The 23,650-nt window shown below is 39.5% G+C and overlaps 1 protein-coding gene across 1 annotated transcript in view; it reads right to left on the minus strand.

The window, feature by feature from the left end:
* The window catches only part of helz (helicase with zinc finger), a 39,465-nt gene that overhangs the window by 4,486 nt on the left and 11,329 nt on the right, over positions 1 to 23,650 (minus strand). Inside the window, exons 13-32 of the mRNA XM_058641497.1 lie at positions 22,615 to 22,741; positions 22,275 to 22,484; positions 20,567 to 20,697; positions 19,314 to 19,493; positions 16,944 to 17,045; positions 15,370 to 15,548; positions 12,951 to 13,069; positions 11,977 to 12,122; positions 11,412 to 11,559; positions 10,662 to 10,845; positions 9,548 to 9,776; positions 7,281 to 7,560; positions 6,043 to 6,088; positions 4,801 to 4,988; positions 4,355 to 4,559; positions 4,126 to 4,208; positions 3,504 to 4,011; positions 2,376 to 2,634; positions 1,499 to 2,264; positions 410 to 701 (exon numbers count right to left, since the gene is read on the minus strand). Of these exons, the coding sequence (XP_058497480.1) occupies positions 410 to 701; positions 1,499 to 2,264; positions 2,376 to 2,634; positions 3,504 to 4,011; positions 4,126 to 4,208; positions 4,355 to 4,559; positions 4,801 to 4,988; positions 6,043 to 6,088; positions 7,281 to 7,560; positions 9,548 to 9,776; positions 10,662 to 10,845; positions 11,412 to 11,559; positions 11,977 to 12,122; positions 12,951 to 13,069; positions 15,370 to 15,548; positions 16,944 to 17,045; positions 19,314 to 19,493; positions 20,567 to 20,697; positions 22,275 to 22,484; positions 22,615 to 22,741 (4,382 nt within the window). The remainder of the gene's footprint in view (positions 1 to 409; positions 702 to 1,498; positions 2,265 to 2,375; positions 2,635 to 3,503; positions 4,012 to 4,125; positions 4,209 to 4,354; positions 4,560 to 4,800; positions 4,989 to 6,042; positions 6,089 to 7,280; positions 7,561 to 9,547; positions 9,777 to 10,661; positions 10,846 to 11,411; positions 11,560 to 11,976; positions 12,123 to 12,950; positions 13,070 to 15,369; positions 15,549 to 16,943; positions 17,046 to 19,313; positions 19,494 to 20,566; positions 20,698 to 22,274; positions 22,485 to 22,614; positions 22,742 to 23,650) is intronic.

The following is a 23,650-nucleotide window of genomic DNA, read 5'->3' on the forward strand; positions in this document are numbered from 1 at the left end:
AAACAGCGGCAGCACAGGGGTGGGCAGGGGCAAGAAGCTGAAAGCCGTTGAACTGAAAATTTAATTCTCGTCTGTAACTTTGTGTGGGCACTTTTGTGTTTTCATTTATATGCCAACTTGTTTGCAGCAGTCTCACTAGCGCTAGTGCTGTTGCTTCCACCTGTCTTGACATAAAATGTATTACTTCCTGTGTGCAGTGTGAGAATATCACTGGGCAACATAAGATCTAAACAGCACCACAGTATTTTTGAGCTTATTTTATGAGCTTATGCGCAGTTCGGTTGACTCATTTGACTATAACAAACATTTGTTTAAAGGTTTATGTTACACACTACAGATTTAAACTTACAAAAATAATAACAATATAATAATAATAATTCCTAACAACAGCAAATTTAATGATACCTACCCATAATGTCCCGGTGCTGAGCAAGTGTGCCGGCTCCATTACATGGAATGTTCTGGAATGGACCCGGACCCCCACCATTGCTGGGCCAGGACTCATGTGAGGGATAAACATAGTGGGCATGTGGGTGTTGGTGATGCTGTATGTGTGGATGAGAGTGGTCCTGGTGGTCTGATGTGCAAGGTTGGGACTGCTGAGTCAGGGCGTTATGGGTGTTGGCTGGAGACGGTTCATCCGGGTAGCTGGAGGAGATGCGGCGCTGATAGAGTGGCCGACCTGGACCTCTAGGTTCATACTGTATACACAGTGAGGATGGAAAACAACAAAAGGACGCAAGAGTGAGATATTTAATCTAGCAAGACAGTCATAGATGGAATCCTCAGTATTTAAGCTGCACACATTAAAATGAGTTCTTCAGTTTATCCATTTCTATATTGGCATATAAATCAATACAGACTGTGTGTGTTTGTGAAGAGTTGACACTTAAGTGTGAGTGTGCATCAAATCAGAATCGTACAACTGGATTTAACATAAATTCAAACGTATATTACATGACTGAATTGATTTTATGTAACTACCGTAAAGTTATTTTTCAGTTGCTAGAAGCAGCAGCTTGACCGCAAAAGCATTAGGTTTATTTATTTTTTGTATGGAACACTTCAATTCAATTTTTTTATTATTATATTAACATATTTTATATTAATATTTAGTGCTCACTTTTTTGATGAAAGCATAGTCATGGGCATTAGTATATAGGAAATTCCATGTGATACTGAATCGAGTCGTTTAACTGAAAATCAGCTTATCAAATGTACAGTGCCTAACAAATGTATTAGACCACCACCCTATGTAAGGTTTATGCCACAGATACCCTAAATTAACAGCATTGGTAATTATCAAAATCATTATTTTATGTTCCTGTAATGGTTAATATTTGTTTTCTCGTTGGAAAAGAAAAACGTGATGCAAATTATATTTTCTCAAAGACGTATTTACAAGATCAAGATTTTACTTAACCAGGTATGGTCTACTGTCCATTTCTTTGAAATAATAAATCACAGATAGAGAGTTACATAAATGAATAGTGCTTACCTCATCTACATTTTGAAGGGCTGTGGCTGCTGATGTTCTGGGGGACAGTGGGTGGTAGGACTCCTGGTCTGGACCTTGACTTTGTTGTTGGTGGTGCTGCTGCTGCTGTTGCTGCTGCTGCTGCTGCTGCTGTTGTTGCTGCTGCTGCTGTTGTTGTTGTTGTTGTTGTTGTTGCTGCTGTTGTTGTTGTTGTTGTTGCTGCTGTTGTTGTTGCTGCTGCTGTTGTTGCTGTTGTTGCTGCTGCTGCTGCTGCTGCTGGTGGTGAAGTTGCATCAGGTGAACTTGCTCCTGCCTGCTGGGGTGAGCCATGATGGGAAGTCCATAGGGAAGGTTATGGCCCTGGTTCCCCAACAGGTGGTTCTGCTGAGGTGGGCTCACTGATGTAGCTCCGCTGTGGGACCACTGGGCCTCTTGTAAAAGGTATTTGACTTGGGAGGGAGGAGGGCTGGTAGAGTGAGCTGGTGGCTGATGTGGGTAGCTACCAGTATTATAAAGGGGGTTCCCTGCATGCAGCTGCTGCAGAGCTGGGTTGTTGAGAAGGTTGTCATTAAGGAGGTCACGACCGGTGTCATGGGAGTAAGGTCCTGATGGGAAAGGGACAACGTGATTGGAGGTGGTGCCCATGGAGGATGTAGGGTCACTTGAGGTACGGGACTGAGACTGCCGATACTGGAGAAGACGAGACTGAGGTGGGGGTTGCATCTCAGCTGCGTCCCTGGGCTCAGGCTGTTCCTGTGGGGGCATCTCTCTCAAGAGGCCTGGGTACCTGGGAATTGAAAATGCATTGATTTATGTCATAATTTAAAGCAAAGGCAAACAAAAGTAAGCACATGCTACCAAACTGTTTAATATTTAAGCTGTAATGGAACAATCTTACCTTGAGTACGGTGGTCCAGTGGAGGCAGAAGAAACAGCGTCATCTTCTATATTGGCACCAAGGCCCCAACTAGCAGCTCGGAGCAGTTGATGGGGGATGCGAGGCATGCCAGGCTGTGCGAGGTGGGTGAGCTGTTGGGGCAATGGAAAGGCGACATTGCCCTGCAGGAAAGGTCCAGCTACCTCTCCCCACTGGCCCAGTCTGGCTGCCTGCTGCTGCTGCTGGCTGAGGGCCTCTAGAGCCAAGGGACCCTGGAGGTCTGAAAGGGCAAGAACCATGTGATTAGTTTTTGGGGTCACTGGTGTTGTCACTGTAAATCAATTCTTAGTAAATCAGTTCAATTTAGGACAAAGAACCCTAACCGAGAAGAAGAAAAAACTTCTGTGCCATTAAAAGCAACAGCAACGAAAGACAAAGTAAGATTCAGGTTTGCACATAGATTTACTGAAAAAGTACACGCGTCTTTACTGTTTAAGCCTTAACACGGACACTTAATCAACATGTGCAAGTCCTATGGCAATTTAACATGAAGAATACTCATCTTATTTTTTAGCTAACCAGCATCGACTTGCAAAGTCATGTAATGAAGAATACATATCTTACACAAAAAAGGCAGAGCAGTGAAAGAACTTTGTCCCGACTCTCATCTCTCATTGCTGTCTGTTTAGTGCATTGTGAACAATGTAATCTAACTGTAATCAAATTAACATTAAATTAATAAGAAAATGTATGATTTATCTTAGAAAGATAATCTTGCAAAAGCAATGTAATTAACAGTGTCAACAGCCTCAGTAAAAATGTAGGTAAAAGTGAACTTCATATCGACCAAGCTGTGTGGAAAACCAGATTCTAATCTGCCTCTTGGAAAACACACAAAAAACTGACCTTGTCCAGTGTTTCACAATACTTAAAGCCTTTTTTATTACATTGCAAATTATTTTTTTTACAAAAAAATAAATAATGGGAAACTGATGGGGACCATATGATAAAGCTTCACCAGCTTCCCTTCTGTAACACATTTAAAGATACGTTGATCACTCTGATAGCTCATTAAATGTAAATTAGTCAATAAATTGAAAAACCAATTCCTTTGTTTAGCGAAGTTTAAATATCTACATTTGCACTCACCCAGACCATCTCCCAAGCTTCCATCTTGTCCATCCTCCCCAAAGCTATTGACCCTGTTATGCTGCGACAGGCCAGGATGGTGGCTTCCTGGATGGCCCATTGGAGTCCTTATGGAGCTACCCATCTCCTCAACCCCTCCAGACTCTGATCCATCCAAAGTGGGAGACTGAACAGCCCTGTGAGAAGGTATTGGGCCACTGAAGAAGGAAGCATTGTGGCTACCACCAGCATAGGCTGGACTGAGCTGTTGCTGCTGCTGTTGTCCTTGCTGGGCCATCCCTGGGTGTTGAGGCTGGTTGACCCGAAAAGGAAGCCTGGAGACTGGATACTGTGAGGGAAATGGTCTTCCACTGGCAGGATGAGGAGGAAAGGCTGTATTGGGGGGTGCCAGGTGGTAATTGAGGGGTCTCTGCGCGGATGGGGGGTCTTTTCGATGGAGCAGCGCATTGGGAAATCCAACCAGCCCGTCCGTCTGTGAGTCTAGACCTCGACCTGTGTCTAAATCTCCCTGAATCAAAAAATATACACAAAAAATCACAGTTGGCACGTCATATGATGTTCCAGCTCTGGCTGTAAGGATCTACATAGAAGAGATGAAAAAAAAAACACACACATGACTTACCTGTTTTTCCTTCATGTCAGCCGTTTTCCTCTCTGGTGTCAGAAGACGGCTCTGTTCTGACTTAGGACATGCTTCCAATTTACCTAAGATGAAGTCAAAACACAAAACAAACTTTAAAACTTTTGCTTCTGTACAGTTTAATTTCTTTTTTGTATTTGATAGTATTGAAGTATTACAGTAAAACAGTTTTGGGTGGTTATTTGATGTAGTGATTGAAATAAAGGCAAACCGTTTCTTATGGGGTCTGCCTGTGGCTCCTTATCAGGACTGGGTTGGCCCATTCCTAGAGGAGAGGGGTGGGCCACTCCACTGTAAGGAATGGGGGAGCCTCGATTCTGTGCCTGCAACAGGTTGAAGTTGTATGCCATGGCTGCAGGGTGGCTCATGATGCGAGGGTCCATGGCAAAGCGATTTTGGTATCCTGGCCAAGGCAACTAGACAAAAAATAATAATAATTGATAAGTGTTCCAAGACAGAATATAGGGAGGTTAACATTAGGACTGTCCAACAAGGAAAGAAAGACCTTTGAAGGATTTTATCTTTATTTTACTCAACACACCATGTGGCACTTTTGATGATTATATCAGTTGAAATATGAGACTTAAACATTAGTTGAATAGTAGCTCAGTATACAGGCTTTGTATTTAAATGGGTCATTAGATGTAGAAAACTTACTGGCAGTGGCATGGACATGACCATGTTTCCTCCATACACAGCTGGAACATACAGGATACTGGCACCTGTATGTGGATCTATCCTTTGCACAGGACTGGGTGACTTGCCCATGCCTGCTGGTGTACCGCCCAACGGAGGTGTATATGCCCGAATAGGGTTTCCCATCAGCACGGCAGGGTTGGGTTGGACTGCAATGAGAGTGTGGAAATGTAATACAAGTGAAATCATATGTTTCTTAACCCTGGAGTGTTGACAAAGTGACAGCAGGCGGCACACAAGATTGAGTTAAATCTTATTATTAGATAGGAAAGTGTTGCCAACACACTACAATTGTGAGAAAGACAAAATATTAATATAACCTGTATTGATCTTGACATAAAGGACAGAAAGAAAAGATGTGCCCACATTTCATTAGATTTTCTTTTTTCCAGTTAGAGCTAATTTGGCACCTTGACAATCTGCAGTTGTAAATGGCTGAAGCAAACTGATCGTCTTCCCTTGTGAACATCCTATTAAATCCTTGCTGTGCTGTTCACAGCTGCATCACTTTGGTGTCTTCAGTAGCTTCAGGCAGCCATGCTCCCATCTGGGCAGGGCATTAGACTGGCTCATATCAAGCTGTCAACGTGTGTTTGTATGCTTGTAGTTAGATAGAAAAAAGAAATAATGGCTATGTTCACTGCCAAATTTTCAAAACCCGTCTCTAATACACAAAATACAGTAATGAGGACAGAATTGTAATGAGGATGTTTTCTCTTGTGCGTGGTTGTATTACATTGTTACATCTTCAGCAATAGTGTATACTGATGTCATTTTTGTCTTCAGGTTTGTTGAAGCTTACAACACATTTTCTGTACGCTCATCCTTCCAGCTAAAGTTCTGAGCAACTTGTTTAGACACCTTTGTTACTCCATTACCCATTTCCTTTGTCTTCTTTGTTAAATTCTTGAAAATAAGTCAGCTATAAAAAAAAAAAAATCTGCAACATGGTATGAAATTGTTTTGATTGTTGATTTTGACTGATTTTCTACGGCTCTACTTATGGATAAGCTGCAGGATGTAGGATGAGTTACTGGCAGAACAAATAAGGAAGTAAGACTTAATGTTTTGAAACACAAGAAAAATATTTTTTATGGAACATCAGACAAGACAAAAAATAATTATGAGGTAAAAACACAGGAGAAGCATTTTTCACAATTCACTTTGATAACATATGTAAATGTGTGTAGCTTTTAAACTTACCATATCCTTCAGGTGGCAGGTGCTCAGTGTGGCTTGTATGTTTTCCCTGCAAGAAAAAAAAATTATAATGTCTAAGTCACTGAGCATTGTGAGACTGGGCAGCCAGCCAAAAACATTTCTTACAGTTCCCATATCATCATAAGAGATCATAAATTAAGGTTTCGCTGTTTGTTCTGTTGCTGCGTCGTTTATAGCATCGATGTTTGCCTCGTACACACTTGCATGCAAGTAATTACACTGTCCTGTGCACTCACTTCAACACATCAACCCATAGTGGATAATGATCAACCAAAAAAGCTGCAACATCTCAATGAACTGGACCTGACTATTAAGAATAAAAGTGAGTTACTGCTGTGATATTGGTCAGCAACAGATGAAAATGTCTCACTGAAGCAACAGATGACAACAGATTTTTCTCAGGAGGTATTGTGATTTATTTTATTTTTTCAAATCACATTTGTAATTGTTGTTGGCTGCATACATCATGCATCAATCAATGTGTAGAGAGACTGGTCTGAGCTTTAAATTACAAACATTTATATGTATGCAAAGATAAACTATATATTACAGTACATACTGGTACTGCATACACAGTCTGTGCTTTGTGTCTGAAAGTTATATAGTATAAATGTGAAGAGAGTGAGCAGAGGAGAGAGAGTGTCTGTGTGTGCATCTCCACTGCGGAGCTGTGGCTCATTAGGCCCAGTGGGTGATGGCAGCAGGTTGGCAGCTGTGGTGATTTCGTTAACCTTTACCTCAGGGCAGGAGGGAGGATAGACACACAAAGACATTTCAACCTAAGGTAAACAATCAGGCATCACATCCTTCCGCCGACCTGCAAATCCAGCTCCCTATCTGTGTTGTTTATCTGGGTCTAAAATGAATGATAAGGTGATTTCCTCTGGTGGAAATTAAAGCTTTTATGATTTTCCCTCTCTAAAATGCAGCATTCAATTTATTCTTGATAATGTGTTATGCCATTTCCACAAACCAGTAAATGGTTACCCTATGAACACAGAAAAACTATCAATACCACAGCTTCTTAAAACACAATTTACCCTGGCTTGCCTACCTACCTTACCTAATTTCATTTCTGCCTCCCCACTCCGTCTGCATCTTTGTTTTTAAAACACTAATGTATTGATTTAAGTATAGACCACATAGCATAAATCGCTCCAACAATTTTACTCTCGCACATCACATCTGTTTGATGTCCTGTTTTCTGAGAAACACCTTACCTTGGGGGGTGACTGCTGCTGCTGTTGTGGACCCTGCTTGTTGGAGGTGGGCTGTGTGTGCTGAGGATGTGGATGATGGTGAAGATGTAGAGCCTGTGAAGAAGAATGATGCGCTTGCAGAGGTCTGAGGGCACGTGGGATGAACTCTGGGGCCAGTGGGTTGAGGACATAGGTCTTCTTGAGCTCCAGAGCCTCGAGCTGAGCCTTGATCTGCTCGAAGGTAATGCCATGTAGGCTTGTGTTTTCGTGGCAGATGGAGACGAAGTGCTCCCAGAATTTTCTGGAAATTAAAAAAGGGGAATAACAGATGGAGAAATTTACTTATATTCTCTTTCATTGTTCGTTGTTCGAGTGCTTTATAGATCATCTTTGGGACTTTTTTTCAACAAAACGACGACAATCGACACAGGCTCACCTCGACAAAAACAGAAATCGAGAGAGAAAAAAGTCGAAATGTCGGGGCTTGTGGGATTTTCATGTGTATTTGTGAATTGCATTTTGTCTTTCAAGTTATTACATTGCCTATTCAAATAAACATCATAAAGTGTGCTACACAAAAGAAGACAGCACTTCACCCACTCAAGATCCTGCACACTGGTGGACACTTAATGAGCGCAGATTTACATGAGCCGTCTGATGAAAGCCAACCTCTGTATCCCTGCCATATCCGTGCCAGCGGAGAGAGTTTTTTCTGCCGCCGGGATTAATAGTGAATAGACTCCGCACTCGCCTTCTTCCCAAACACGTGGACATTCTTGTGTTCTTGAACAAAAACTAGGCCGAAATGGTGAGATAAGTTCACCTATTAGAGATGCACGGTTGGCGGTTACACACGCGCACATCAGTAATCCGTGGAGCTGGTGGATAGCGTGCGTGAAGGTCGTGGTTGAAATAACAAATAAATAAATAATTTGTAGGTTAACATATTGACTAGATCTGAAACGAGGGACAAATTAGTTGACCTAGAGGATCTGCGCAGCTGCTGTGTTCCAAAACAACATATTATGTTTAGCAGACTGCTACAACAATTAATGATGATCGGGTGGCTGGCGGTTGCGGGTATTAATTGTTGAAAAAAAACATTGTTGCGGGTGGATTATTGTTATTTAGCAGCGGGTGCGGATGACATATAGCTCATCCACGCAGCTCTATCACCTATTTTATTCTTACTGCTGTTTGATTTTATTTGTGATTAGATCAGCGTGATTGATTTTTTTTTGTTTTGTTTAGTTGTTGGTCACTGCTTTGATGGTCCATACTGGATATTACAGCCATGTTTTTGAGCCTAAAAATAAGTAGTACAATGTAGAATATTTTCCACCCTCCACGCTGCTGCTTTAAAAAAAAAGAAAAGAAAAAAAGGCCGACAATTCGACAAAAATTTGACACATGTTGTTCCCATACTTAATCATCTTGTTGATTTCTTCCTGCTTCCCCTTCTTTTGCGAATGAATATAAAATAACAATGTCTATTTTCAACAAACTTTGCAAATGCACAGGAGATGCAAGAGGGTGAAAATAAGTAAAAGGAAAATCAGCAAAAAGATGAAACTAAATGGAAACAAAGTACAGCTTGGAGGCAAAACAGTGCCTAGTAAAACAGTTGGAGTGCTCATATAGAATCTCTCCATAAACTATTAACAAATGAGCTGGCAGTTTTTGTGAACACAATTAATCGTTTCCAAAAATTGACACTACACTTAGTATCAAGATAAGAGTAGTCAGAAAACCAGCAGGAAAAAAAATTGGCTTCCAACCTTTAGTAACATCCCAACCCAGCTTAGCCTAAGCTACTTCCTACTGACTGTATCTTGACACTCTTCATCTACTTCATTGACCTAGACCTTTTGTTTCTGGGAAAGGATTCAACGCTGGTCAAATAATGTGCCCTTTTTGGAAACATCTAATTGTTCAATCTCTGCAGGCTGACATTAGTAGCAACCGCAACAGCAAATGGGTCTGGCTCACTGAGATGACAAGCAGAGACAAAACAGACAGTTGCTATGGAGATGGGAGTTGTGGTAGGTGTAGAGATTAGTTGAAGAGATTCAAATGGAGTTAAGATTATGCAGTGAAATATAGCTTATAGCTATAAGGACTGCAACCAAAAGCTCAAAAAAGGAAACAAATTACATGCGACTTTGCACCCAACCTTTAAAACATATGGTGTGAGATACCCTGCGCCTTTATACAAAGTATTAATTGAAGTAGAAAGGCACTTCAAGCATAATTTTCTACACAGTGCAGGCTTTAATGCTCATAATTACCTGCAGCGCCCAACAGAGCACAGTGCTATTGGGTCTCCTACAACTGCAACCAAGGATTGGGCTCTGGTGATAGCTGTGTTGAGTAGCTTGTAGTTGGAAAGAAAGCCATAGTCGAGGTCCTCTGTCGAGTCCTCAACCAGCTGTTCTTTGCGCTTGATGGCCGTCTGTTTGTGCTTGCAGGTATGCCGCGTCCGCACAGTGCTAAGGAACAGCACCCGGAACTGTTTACCTGTAAACAATACAACCTTTCTAAGTACTCTGAGAATAGTTGTACAAGTAACACATATCACTAAAAGAAGTAGATTAGTTGATGGATTGAAGCACACAGTTCCCTTAACTAAGAAGTAAGCAACAGAATATTTCAGTATGAAATACTTATCTTCACACATTTTTTCTCAACATTTTGAATCCATTAACTTCCATGATACTTGGAGTGAAAAATGAAGCCATTTCATAAGATTGCTTGCAACAAATTGTCTACTCGTAATTTGATCTTCATCTGACTCCAAAGGCTAACAGATATGGTGCAAAAACATAATTTAAATGTCTGAGTCTAAGCACCAACTGGAGAGCAGTTTTCCTGTGTGTGAGTGTGTGCATCCATCGACTTGTTTTATGTGTGATTAATGAAGGAGTTAATGACTCATACAAAGCAGCTGGATGCAATGAATGAAAGCCACACTAAGGAGAAGATGAGAGATTGTGAAAAGCAGTCCTAACTAGCTGTACTGGGATTTGGTGAATTGAAGGATGTAAAGGGCAACATGTACATTAAATCAACAACATTTTTACTGTTCAGGCAAAAAAATTATTTCACTGACTGTTATGATATAACGTTCATAAAAGAAATGTTAACAATCTTCATAAATCAGGCAAATCAGTTTTTGGATTTAATTGTATTCTGTGGAGCTACGGTGTTGATTGGCTGATAGATAGACATACATAGATTCAGTTTCAATCAGATTTTGTAAATTGTGCTATCACTTCAGGGAAATAAAAATTTACAACAAAACATTTTGACAATTTATTAAAGCTTTAGTTTCAGTATTTTGAGGTTCTCTTAGTTCATATAGAAAAATTCTGGCTTGTAATTCATGGTATGGCCATTTCTCACCTTGGACATTGAGCACTCTCTCCACGCTGACCTCATGCATTCTCTTCTTTCGTAGCTCAGCACGAATGCGAAACACCTGATCAGCATATGGGGACACCACTCCAATGCTGCCCTCGTCCAACTTCCCCCAGGCCACCGGCCACTTCTTGCGCAGCTCTTCCACTCGCTCCACAATCTCGAATACCTGAGGGGATGGCGAAGCAACACAACAGAAAAGAGACCGCAAGGTTTAAATGAAGGTCACATTCATTCAGCTATGTTTTCATTTGAAAGGGGAATTCTCAAATATCCAGAAAAGGATTTGGACTCAAGGTCAGAGTTAATCTGCATCCCTACACTGGGCATGTGTGAAGAGAATGTCGATTCTCTTTTCTGTAGTTGTTTGTGTGGTTTTCAAAAAGTAAAACTAATAGTCAATTTACACTTATTGACAATAGTGCAAAGAAGTATACAAGGAACCTTTCATTTACAGCTGGAACCACAATCAACCAGGAAATGAATTTGGGTAACCGTATAATCAAGAGTCTGCTTCCGTCCATCTAGACTAAAATGGAAAGGTCTGACATGGACATCAAAGAGATGGTGGTAATTTGTTAAGCACTGCTTATGATTTGGGAACATGTCCACAAAAGGGTCCAAGGTCAGACAGAACAAATGACCAAAACCAAGTTATTCTGCAGATAGACTGATCAAAATGTGTTTTATTCCATAACCAGCAAATTTATTTTTCAATGTTCTTCAAGCACATACCTCAGCATTGTTGTAGTAAGCAGTGCTGTTCTTCTCTTGGACATCTTCTCCTCTGGCTGTGAAGAAGGTCAGTGGGTAAAAGTCCTTATGAGAGGGCTGCTTTCCACTTGCCATTAACTTCCCATCATAAAATAACTCTGACGTGTAGCTGTAGGAAGGGTAAGAGAAAAAAAAACATTTTAAAGAACACTTTCTCTGTAAGATATTTAAAAGGATAAATTATGGATATGGATGTCTATGATAACATTGATCATGACTTTAATATTTAAAGCAAATCCAATCATAAAAACATTAACTACACCCAGCTAAAAATATGAAATAACATATCTGAAGTGTACTCATTCACAGCTCCTTTTTTTTTTTCATAAAGCTAGTGCCTGCATGAATGTAGACTTTAGAACCTAGTTTTCTTCTATGGACAACCCCAAGTTTGTCAACTCTTCTCCTCTACTGCACGCTCCCCATTTTCCTCCTTCCATCACCTCTTCTCTCTATTGTCTCATCTTTCCTCCACCTTTTTAGCCATCATGTCAACCCAAGGCAGTGTTGAGGGCTTAACACCTACTTGATGATTGCTTCATGGGAGCGGTAGTTCTCACACAGGAGGATGCGACAGGGAAATTCGCTGGGGTAGTGCTCATACAGTCGGTCCAAGAGCGAGACGTGCAGGTTACGCTCTCGTGCAAACTCACTGTACACAAACGGACTCAGCTGCAAATCAAGGGACAAAGGATAGAGCCAAAGACAGGGGCAGGGAGAGAAAGAAGAGTGAAGTTAGTTTCAAAGGATGTTAAAGGTGATTCACCATTCCATCACATTATTAAAGTGATAATCTCATATATCCATGAGATTACATATATTTAAAAAAAAAAAGAAAATCAACAGAGGCCTTAGCTTTCATTGATAATTTAGCTGGCTCTTCCACTTATGACAGATGAGGCAAAATGTTGTGGGAGCAATAGGGAGATGAAGGAATAAATGAGAAAATCCTTCAATGGAGGGAAGTGTGAGAGAGAGAAAGGTAGATACACCCGTATACAATGTAGTATAAATTGAAGCAATTGCTGCATGGCCAGGGTTTGTGATGGACTGGCGACCTGTCCAGGGTGTACCCTTCGGATTGGCTCCCGCCCCCCTAGCCTCACATGGACGGTAAAGTGCTAGACAATAAGACTGCATGGCCAACTCTTGGCTCAGAAATATCCACTGCTGACCAGTAATCCTGTGCATTGTCTTTGGTTTAGTGACAGTGGCAACTGTCTGTTCCTTTGTATTTGAAGCAAGAGTGGAGTCGTAATCCACAGCAAAGCACAAAAGGATCTATTTTCTGCCACTGTGTTACATATAACTTTCAAGGTCAACAAGTTTCATTTTAATGTATCTAATTATACAAAGAGAAGCCTCCACACATCTGAGACAATGAACCTTAGACCTTAAGTGTCTGTGAATTGATGTGATCTGCAGATTTACATACAAGCAAAGACCAAAATGTGACCTTTTTCTACAACTGCAGACTCGTTGTTGACTCCTTGTACTTACCTGCATGTGGTCTCCAGCCAGCACGATGCGAGTGGTCTTGCTAGCTAGAGCAAAAGGCATGATGGTTTCACACTCCATGGCCTGAGCTGCTTCATCCAGTAGGATATGAGAGAACAACCCTGCCATAACAAAGAGGAAACCAATGTTACTTGAAAAAAACTGTAATTTGATGCCTGTATAATTTTATTATATTTTGATAAGGTGGCATAAATAACACTGCTTGCTTAGATGAAGCAGCAATCACAGCTGCAACATAGCTATCCATTGCCCATCTTTAATTATAGGATAATGCCGGTCTAACGCAATGACAATTTATAAAAGCTGTGTAACTTGTAGCCAGCCATTCACCAAAACAAAACAGTAACACAAATCTCAGAAATAATTTTACTTAGATTTAGCTTACATGTAACATTCGCAAAATCACAAATGAAACACTGCTACGTTTCAAAGTGAATATAATCAAACAAGAGCCCAGTTTATTCAGATGATGACCAGCGTAAGCAATGAGAATATTTTAATTACAGTCACATTAGAACATTATTTCTCTCAGTCACCCTCTCTCTTTTAACCAGCACTTCAAACCAAAGGTGAACAGTAGTCGAACCCTGATTTAAAAAGCTCAAACAGTGCTCAACCGTATAGGAGGAGGGGATGAAACAGCATTGCAAATGAGGAGCATGGAGCAGGTAAGGGAGAGCCTGAATAACAACCAGAAAACAGAGTCTGAAGCCGGACTACCATTTCAACTGAAACATTTATGCAGATATGAAATGTGATGGTTGGAAATAAGAGGAAAAAAAGAGCAATTTGAGGCAGCATTAATGCCTTAGTGTGTGGCTTTGAATTTGTTTTAAAATGTATCTTTTATACCTTCTCTGGTGTTGTTTTTATCAAAACCTTTGGTTTTAAGCATATTTTAAGCATATTTTAAGCCATTTAGTTATTAAAGAGAGAAATTCAACCTACTCCTTTTTGTGCACCATTCTCTTAATTGTGTTTTCTTATCTGGTTCTTTTTCATGTTAGAAATAAGTTTAAAAAAAAATAATAATTATCGATAGGTAGATGAGTTAAATATCTCCAGGAAATCTTGACAACATGGTTACATTACATCCTTTTTCAATTATGTAATAATGAGTCTATGATAATGAGTTGTTAGATAGCAAAGACTGTTTGATGTCAAAGAGGTCACTTACTGGGAAGACAGTGTAATATGGATACAATAATGCACATGAGTAAGATCTGGAGAATAGGCATGAACTTCAAATCATGCACTTGAGTAATTTCTCAGCATTGTGTATAAATTAATGAACAGCCAAGTTGCACAGTATCTCACTGTGTTGAGAGCAATGGAATGCCAAGAGGAGAGTAATTTCAGACAGTGCTATCAAAGCTTGCTTTGTGCTGTTCATTATTTCCCTGTCTTGCCCAAACAGTGCAGCCATTGGGACGTTGCATAAATGTGCTACCCCTTGTATCAGATTGTTAATTATTGAGGCCAGGCACTTCTGTTGACCTCTACAACACATTGCAGTCAAGAGTAGCCCTGCTGCATCCCGCCTACTTGCTCTTTTACTATGATCCACATGAACACGCAAGGGCCACATAATGCTCGCAAATGATGTACATGGGTCATTACAAATGGGAATGTTTCCCCTGGCAGGGAAGTAGAGATTGGAAAGGAGGCTAGAGAGAGGCAAAATTGGTCTTTATGAGAACCAAGCAGATGAACGCGTAGACATGAAGGAGAACAGGGCCTAATGTTTCACCTGGGACACAGCTGCCAGCCTTGGGGAACCTATCTCTAAAACAAGAGATCCTAATTACATTTCTGTAGCTGCTATCTGTCACTGGACTGATAATAATGTTACAGTTTGGACAAAACAATGGTAACAAAAGTAAAGATAAGAGGAATAATAACAAAACAGAGGTAAAGAGTTTAGAGGCACAGTGTTGCAGAAATGATTTAGGGGTGATTGGGGTGACCCAACAGCAACCCCAAAACCTCACATACCCAGTCTCTATTTTTCCCTAACCCTTTTCACACTGAAAATGAGTGCAAAAGGGACCATTCAGGTAATTATTTTACAAGAAACAAGCAAGATGAGGTTTGAAAGCAAAGTGATTTCAGAAGGCAATAGTATATTGTAGTTTTTAACCATACATCATGACATTGGCATTTAAAATGTTTCCACAATTCCTGAATTGACCAGTTAAATTTGAAGATCATAATAGACACATCACATATTCCATAATGTTTCATTGGACATTTTTTTCTGGCCATTGCTGCATTCTGTACATCTGATGAAATGTCTTTTGATTGAAAATTATTTGAACAATACAAACTATATTTCAGTTATTCTACTATTTTTCTAAGAAATTCTCATGTTCCAAGTTGACAAGGGAGATATATAACTTACCGGGGTCCAAGTCAAGCTGGCAGAGGTACTGGGAGGTGCTGAGGGTGACCACCACCACACGGTGCCTGAGGATGTCCTCCCTTGTAGGCATCTGGAAAGTGAGATGTGTGCTGGATATGAGACAGTACTGCTGGACAACTGGGTGGACCGTCTTCACCCAGCGGTTCCTGAAGTATACCCTGGAGAGTGAGATGAAAAAGGATTAGGAAACTATGTTTGTTAAAGTATGTTTTATGCATCATCAAAAATTCAAGTCTATTTTGTGGATCAATTCAACATAAGTACTAGTTTTGGTTAACACAAATTGATTCATTTATTTGACCCGTCATATCGTGTCAAAAAGGCGCAAACTATTTTCAGAGTCAGTAAATACTTTAAGGACAGATTCCCATTCAGACGCATGGCTACACACGATATGTTGTGTAAGCAACAGATACTGTATACCTACACATACAGGCAGGAAGGAAATACCTTACAGATCATCTCCTTCAACAAATATGTAAAGAGGCACCATTTTGGTTGCAGTTTAACATCATACTGTATACAAACAGCGCTGGATGCACTTAAGTGATCCCAAAACTGGGAAATGTCTTTAACTACAGTCCTGTCCTCTCTCTTTCTCTATCAGTGGTGTATGCAGCCTCACACCAGGAGTCTGCTAATTTTTTCTGTTCTTCTTCTGTACTTCATTTTCTCAGACACATTTCCTGGACAAAGACATCTCAGCCAGCTAGCAAAGCAAAGGCAGTAGTGAAGGAGCAGGTGCAATTACATATGAGTAAACGGCTGACAAAGAGTCCTCAGGGTTTTTGTATCGTTACAGCATTTTAAGGAGAAGTTATGCCAACTATGGCTCTGTTGTGTCATTGAGCCATATTTTTAGAACAGAGCACTGGAGATACTGTTTTCAGTCTTACCCCGTAGTTGTAATTTTTCACATGTTCTCAGAAACTATTTTCTAATATGTATAATAAGCAAAGAGGAAATTCTCTGTATTTGCTTTACACACCGTTTAAGATGACGGTCTGGCTTTTTTTCACGACTGGTCCCTAAAAGATTTTTTTGAAGATGGGACAGATTTACGAGTGCTTGTGTGTGATTATAGCGGAATTCTATGGAACCCATTGAAAACAGCCCATCCACTCTGTGAAACAAGCCATCTGACTGCCCGTACGGTCCCAAGGCCTGTGTGTATAGGCACACAAAGCTGTCATGTTAATTCATGGATGATCAAATTGGCACTGCTTTCCTTTCATCCGTGACCTCCAGGATTTCTAAAATGTGACTGGAAATCACTGGTGCAGTGTATGCAGGTCGTGTGCATCTGTGTGTGCTCCTTGGCTCCAGGTGGAGTTCTTAAACAGGGAGAGTTCTTGGAGTCATATTCCCAAATTTGACATGTCTGCATATCCAGCCAATGAATAATCTCAGAAAAATATGGATGTGACATTATGACAGCAGGCCTTCCAACAACTAATCTCCATGTGATGTATACATCACAACAACAAACACAAATCAACTTAAACAGTTGGCTTCAGACATCACATGGTGTTTCGATGAGTATGTTTCTTTACCTGAGAGGTCTGGCATGTGGATTGCCTGCTTCAACATAAGGATGAAGATAGTCCTTAATGTAAAGGTCAGCTGCACTGTTGGAGTGGGTGCAGATCAAGACCCTGTACAGACCAGAGACAGACCAAGTCAGACAGGAAACATAACAAACAGCTGCTATACTTGGAGGCAAAGACAAACCCAAGAAACGTAAAACCAACACTATCACCTTCAGTAGATGCCACTTGTGAAATCTGTGCATGAACTGTCTTTTTAAACTGCTTTAAATTATCACTTACAACAAGTGAAGAGTTGTGCAAAAATATATTAGCTTACATAGTGAGACATAACTTAATATAATAATAATAACCTTATATAATAACACATAGAAGGTACGCCTGAGCAGGGACTACATATGAAATCGTCACTATTTTGCCAGTTTGATAAGCAGGTAGCACAACCGCGAGGTCACTTCCCCTTGTCTGAGCTTTTAAAATATCTATAATTCATCCTAAACATAGAATATTAAACATACTTCTAAGTGAAATGCCAAATGAATATTACATTACTACACAGCCCATTTTTTTTCTTTTACATTACATATATACAGTACACACATATTGACAAAACAGAAAAATATTGTGAGCTTCTGTTTAGAGGACACTGTCCCGAGGTAGTGCATTTACTTTTAATGAAGACCAGGGAAAACTAAATGTGCTTGTGCAACATTGCTTTACTTCTGAACCAGGAAAATGCATAACTTAATGTGCTGTTTACACACAGATTACTAAGGAAAAGGAAATAAGAAAATCTGGAAGCCCTTTATTGTTGCACATTTTGTGTCCCAAGGTCCATGTGAATGGACACACATTTTGCAGTCTACATTCACTTTGCAGTCCAGTCTTTACTAAATTTTAAATGTTAAACCCAAGGCTGTTATTGGCTTGGGGCTAAATCTGAGGTGACGGCACATTCAAACATCCCCTGCCACCTCCATTACAGCTGTGCCTGTACACTATAACTCCAAATGTCAGTGAGTGATAAAAAAATAAAATAAAAGGTAATGGATTAGCCACTAGCCATAGGACAGAATGAACCAACATGATTGGTTGGCAGGCTAATTTTGGAAGTCTTCCATTAACCCTTACCGTTTGATTTTCGTGGGTTTTAACTTTCATCAGTTTTATCGGAAAATCATTATAAAATAAAACCGTTCAATTGTAAAAACAAACTTTTCAGATACATACCATTTTATTAAATGCAAAGAGGAAAAATCATGTTATGAGTGAAGTATACCTTTAAAAACATATATACCATGATACAATACAATTACTGCAATATACATTTTAGGTCATATCTGCAGAAGGATATCCAGGATGACATGGCTCAACCAATGGCGAGGATTTGCTTAATATTGACAAAACAATATTGTCTCATTCTGTGTCTCATATGCAAATATCGATATTAATTTAAAACTTAAACATTAAAAATGTAACCAAAGGGGACTGGAAAAACAGGTTAAAAATATGTTAAGAATAATAAATGTGAAACTAGCCGACAACAAAACCAACACAAAATATTATGAATACAAGTCAGACTGTTTCTATGGCAAAAATAGAGAGGTAATTAATGTGTGATGAGGTCAGTCTGACTTAAGTGTCCTTCATTGGGGATTATTTAACTTTTCTAATAAAAGACATCAAACAGCTTAGATTTGATTTCCATGTACTGAGAAACAGTCTATGTATGTTGTTCTGACCTCAAATGTTTTAGATTATTTTTGGGAATCAAACTGTTAAATTGAAATGAAAGTATTATAGTTTAAGTATAATTATTTAATGTGAAAAACCCCTATATTGTTAAGAAGCTCAGTTTCGAAACTAGTGTGGACACATGGAAATCCTTGATCAAGAAGAGATTCAACTCATCACCCAGCTTCATAATACAGGCTCCTAATCAACAGTGACTGACCTAAATTTGGAGAGCTAGATGTTATTAGCACCATCATCACTGTAGTTTGACATGAGAGGCTTTACTGAGACAGATATGTGTTCAATAACCTAGTATGGCCCTCAAAGGATGTTATAAACATTCAAATGGCCCTTGGTACAAAAAAGGTTCTCCATTTCACCCAGCTTTCAAAATGACCATTAAGTTCGATCCATAATAACCTTCATGGAGACAGAGTATTTGCAGAGTTATTGTATTAGGCTGCACTAATGGAACAACTCTTGAGAGTGACATGACAGGGATTTGCTTTGGGCTACATTTCAGTAAGATGTGTAGGATTGTGGTTAAAAGGGACTACAACAATACAAGAGGAGACGTTAAGGTATTTGAAGAAAGTTGAAAAAATTAATTAAAAATACACCTTGAAAATAACATGTACAAACCTGCTGTGGTCCTGGCGGAGGATGTGCTTAACAGCCTGTGCCAGGGTAAACGTCTTGCCTGTGCCATAAGGCCCGATGATGAGGATTGGGGGTAGGGGGTGAGCGACAGGTGTGGTGATGGCCAATATGGCCTCTTTTTGTTTGGCATTCAGACGGGGATCCAGCTGCTCATCCCACTGCCTGAGTTTGAAAGGTGATAGGGAAATGATTAGAAGAATGAATAGAGCATCTGTAAATTAACTTACTGTACTGAATACATTTCAGTTTGGCTTAGCTTTGAAATTAACAGAAGTCAATCCAGTGTTCTAAGAAGAATAGCTGCACAAACCTGTGTGCGCTTATTTGTGCAAATAAGATGGATCAAGGATACTGTTAAGAATGATGAAAACTGCAACTATTTACTGCACACCATATTTTCTCCTTAAATGTAACCAAGGTAAATATAAACAAGCTCCTCTTGGCTGAAAATTAATGTTTCCAAAATAAGAAAAAAACACCAACAGTCTGCATAGTTTCCATCCTTACTCAGATACGACAAATTAGGACATAACAATCAAACAATGTCCAGAGGGAGAGGCATGGCAGCTAATTTATTGAAGTGATGCAGATACATCTGGTCTTTGAATGTTATTAACTCAAACAGTAAAGTTGTGAAAGGGAAGATGTGGAGAGGACGTGACAGCATGGTTATTCAGTCTTTTGATTCACTCCTCAAAACATTCAAAGCAAAATGCAGTGAAAACCCTTTAATGAAAGTGCATTTTCATTTTGCACAAGTTATTACATACAAAAAAAAAACTTTAAAAAAGCTGGAAAAGCTTTATTGCACCATGACTTGTGGCAAATGTGAACTCTTTGGTTCATATTTAATAAAACACACTCACTTATCCAACTTCCAATTAAACGGAAGTCTACATCAATCACAGTCTGGAGTGGAGATAAAGTAGCAGTCTGGAAAATCACGGGATTCTATTTGACTTTAGCTCCAGTCAATAAGGATTACTGCTTCACTCCTCTCACCTGTCGACTTCAGAGAGATATCTAAAGCTGCATGAAGCGGCCAGCATTTCAGAATGACAGCTAAGTCAGCAAGGAGACGGATATTCAGGCAACTCTCAAATTGATGTGGTGTACTCTTCATGAGGGTATTTGTCAAGCTAATGTGATGTGTAGGTATTAAAGACGTTTCTGTACAATCAATCTGTTGAGGATTACTTTTACTGAGAGAGTTGAGCATATGTGAGTATACACACCTGTTTGGGCTCCAAGGGATGGTGGGGACAAGGCTAACATCAGGGAAAAGGATGGTGTTATCTTTGATGCGATCCAGGGCATACTGCATCTCACAGAGTGGCAGTCTGTTCAGCTGGAACTGGAGCTCCACCTGACACAGAGGAAACACCAAGTGTACTAAATCATCTGCCAAACCATCCATATCAACCCCCCAAATCAATTTTCTTTGAGAGAACAAGGGTCTGATAAAAAAAAGTGCAACCTATTACATGATTGACTATTTTCCAAGATATTTCATAATACTTCAATGCACTGTATCCACAAGTACCTTTACCCGATTATGATAACATAACATCAAATATTCAGGAAAACCAATATTAAAATTGATCACAGCAGGGTAGTTGATAACTTAGTCAAAAACACCTCAACCAACCCGATTGTGATTCTAAATCAGATAATTTGCTGCGTCCTTATATTCACCCATTACATTTCCATTTGATGACTTGGTTTAATCAGGTGCATGTAACGCTGAGAATACTTGAAACATCACTGCTATGCCGTATATTGTACAATCCACATCAAGAGATAGGTAGATAGATAAGCATATATGCATGCAACATATGTACAAGAATAAGATTATGTGCCCACTATAGAAAGGTGGAGGGTTGTTTTGAGAACAAACACAACCTTGTTTCCTCTGCTGATGACTGGGGAGGAGTAATACATCAAAGTGATGCTACTAAAGGTAGTATCATTTAATAAAGCGATATTTCTCAGAACCAGGGAAACTAGGGCAGCCAGGGCACACACAGGTGGTTTTCCTGGAAGAAAAATAAATACCTTCCTCCATCGTATTATTTTTTTATGAAAAAACTAGAAAGGATGAACCTTTCATCGTCACAGTTTTGTAATGCAATAACAATCATCAGCCAGATACTAAGTCACATCTCCAAGACTGTACAACAACAAGCTTTATATTACAAGACCTCACAGCAACCCTCTCCACTTTGAGGTTTATTTTGCGTCTGACAGTGACAGCAAGACAAAGACACCCCATGCTTCAGTATAGGACGTGTCTATGTCATTTGGTACAGATAATAACATATGGTTTAATAGGGGTGGGAATCTTTAGGTACCTCACGATTTGATTATAAAACAATTACCGATGCAACTCAATGCATCTTGATGCACTTTCAATCTGTCTTCTGTAAAGTCTTTGTCTCACTGTGTGATCACTCATCACTTACCCACTGCTATTTTCAACAACAGCGAATTTGTAATGAGAAACAAGAGTTTAATTATTTTCCATTATCTTTTTCTAGACTAAATAAAAAAAGTATAAAGTAAACAGTGTAAACTGGGATTGTACTGTAAACTGCATTGTAAAGAACCAAAGATAGCAGCAACCTTAACTTGTAACATCAGAATTTACATATTTCATATTTATCATAATGTAAATCATTTACAGGCTATATTTTCAACAGCTGTGAAATTAGCCCGCCAGTCATCGGTGACAAAGTGTGCAGTTATAGTGATGTACAAGTCATGCTTCTTTGTTATGTGCTCCCTATAAAATGTCCGGGTGACGGCACGCTGCACTTCAGAGTTCCGCCTTTTCATACCGTCTAATTTTACATAATTTAATATTTAAATTATCAGAATTAGGACATATGTGAATCGATATGTAGCAGTGTTAATAAGTAGTCATATTGCATCATGTTGTTATACCTGCAGTTCTCTGTCAGGCTGTAGTCCCAGCTCCAAACAGCAATCTTTGCAGATCCTTAGGAAGATGTAGTCCTTGGTCTTCTCCTCAATCACAGCCTCATAAACACGTTCTTTCACACCAGGAGGTGGATGGCTGAACCCCTCACGGCCCAAAGGCAGAAGGAGTACTGAATTGACCTTGGTCATCACTAACCGTCCAGCCAGTGTGTCCTAAGGTAATAAAAGACAATGCTCAGAAGAGCTCGCTAGTTGACAAGTTTGGACTACAAGTGTCATCAACAATTAGGTTAAAAAAAAAGGAAGAGTCTACTGCAAATGCTGATGCAAACAACCCCATTACCTCAGAAAGTGTTTCAGTGAGTTTGAAGCGTGCAAAGAGCTGTCCATTCTGAGCATACTTGGCTCCAACTGAAATGCCAGTCAGCATAAAGCTGGTAACCAACTGGAGGTTCACCTTGATGTTAAACCTGGGAGGACAATCACAAACATTTGGTTAGATTTTGGCAGATCAGTTGAAAGTTTAAAACATCACAACCAATTATATAAATTATAAAATATTTTTACTTTATTAATTGTCAATTAAACTAGCACCAATTTCCCAAAACATTAATTTGTGACCAAGGCAAAAGTGAGTTCTACTTTTACATAATCTCTGAAGTCAAACCTGCGGTTAAAATTTGTTCTATATCAATTATTACTCAAGATTGCCTCTTTGCCTCTACTGTACCTGAAATGATGAAACCAAATTATTATTCAAATAACATTACGGTAAGGAACACAGACTTGAGAGACTTCTTGCTTGAGAGAGAAAACTGCAGTACAGTATAGGTACTGTACTGGTACAGGCGAGTACACACTGTGTGGACATTAAACACACTATGGGCGATAATGCAATTGCATGAGCAAGCACAAGACAAATAGAGTTGGACATGGCATTGCAGTGCAATAAAAGTTTGATATAAAAGTTCTCGTGTCATTTCTGAGAAGGGTAAGATAAAATGGTTTCATTATGAAATTATAGTGAGACACATTTGAACTAAAATAAGATTTACGGTAATACAAATATTTTAAGGTTATCAGTAAACCATCATTTAAATGTCTGGAGTAACCCTACAGGAATTAATTCGCCCAGTTAGACTGAGTCATGAAAAGTATTATAGTCTAGCACAACATGGATGATTTAACAGGCGGGGGATTATATATATGCACAAGATTAAAAGAACATGTCATTGTGCAAGTAAGACCAGAAAGAGATCTATTATTTAAAACCTGACCAAGTAAAATGAGAAAGTGTCATGAGATAGGATCCAATTAAGAGCAAAGGTAAAGCCAGAAATGAAACTCTCTGGTGAATGATGTATACTGTACTCACTTTA

This window comes from Solea solea, chromosome 10 (assembly GCF_958295425.1).
Source record: "Solea solea chromosome 10, fSolSol10.1, whole genome shotgun sequence".
NCBI classification, from domain to species: domain Eukaryota; kingdom Metazoa; phylum Chordata; class Actinopteri; order Pleuronectiformes; family Soleidae; genus Solea; species Solea solea.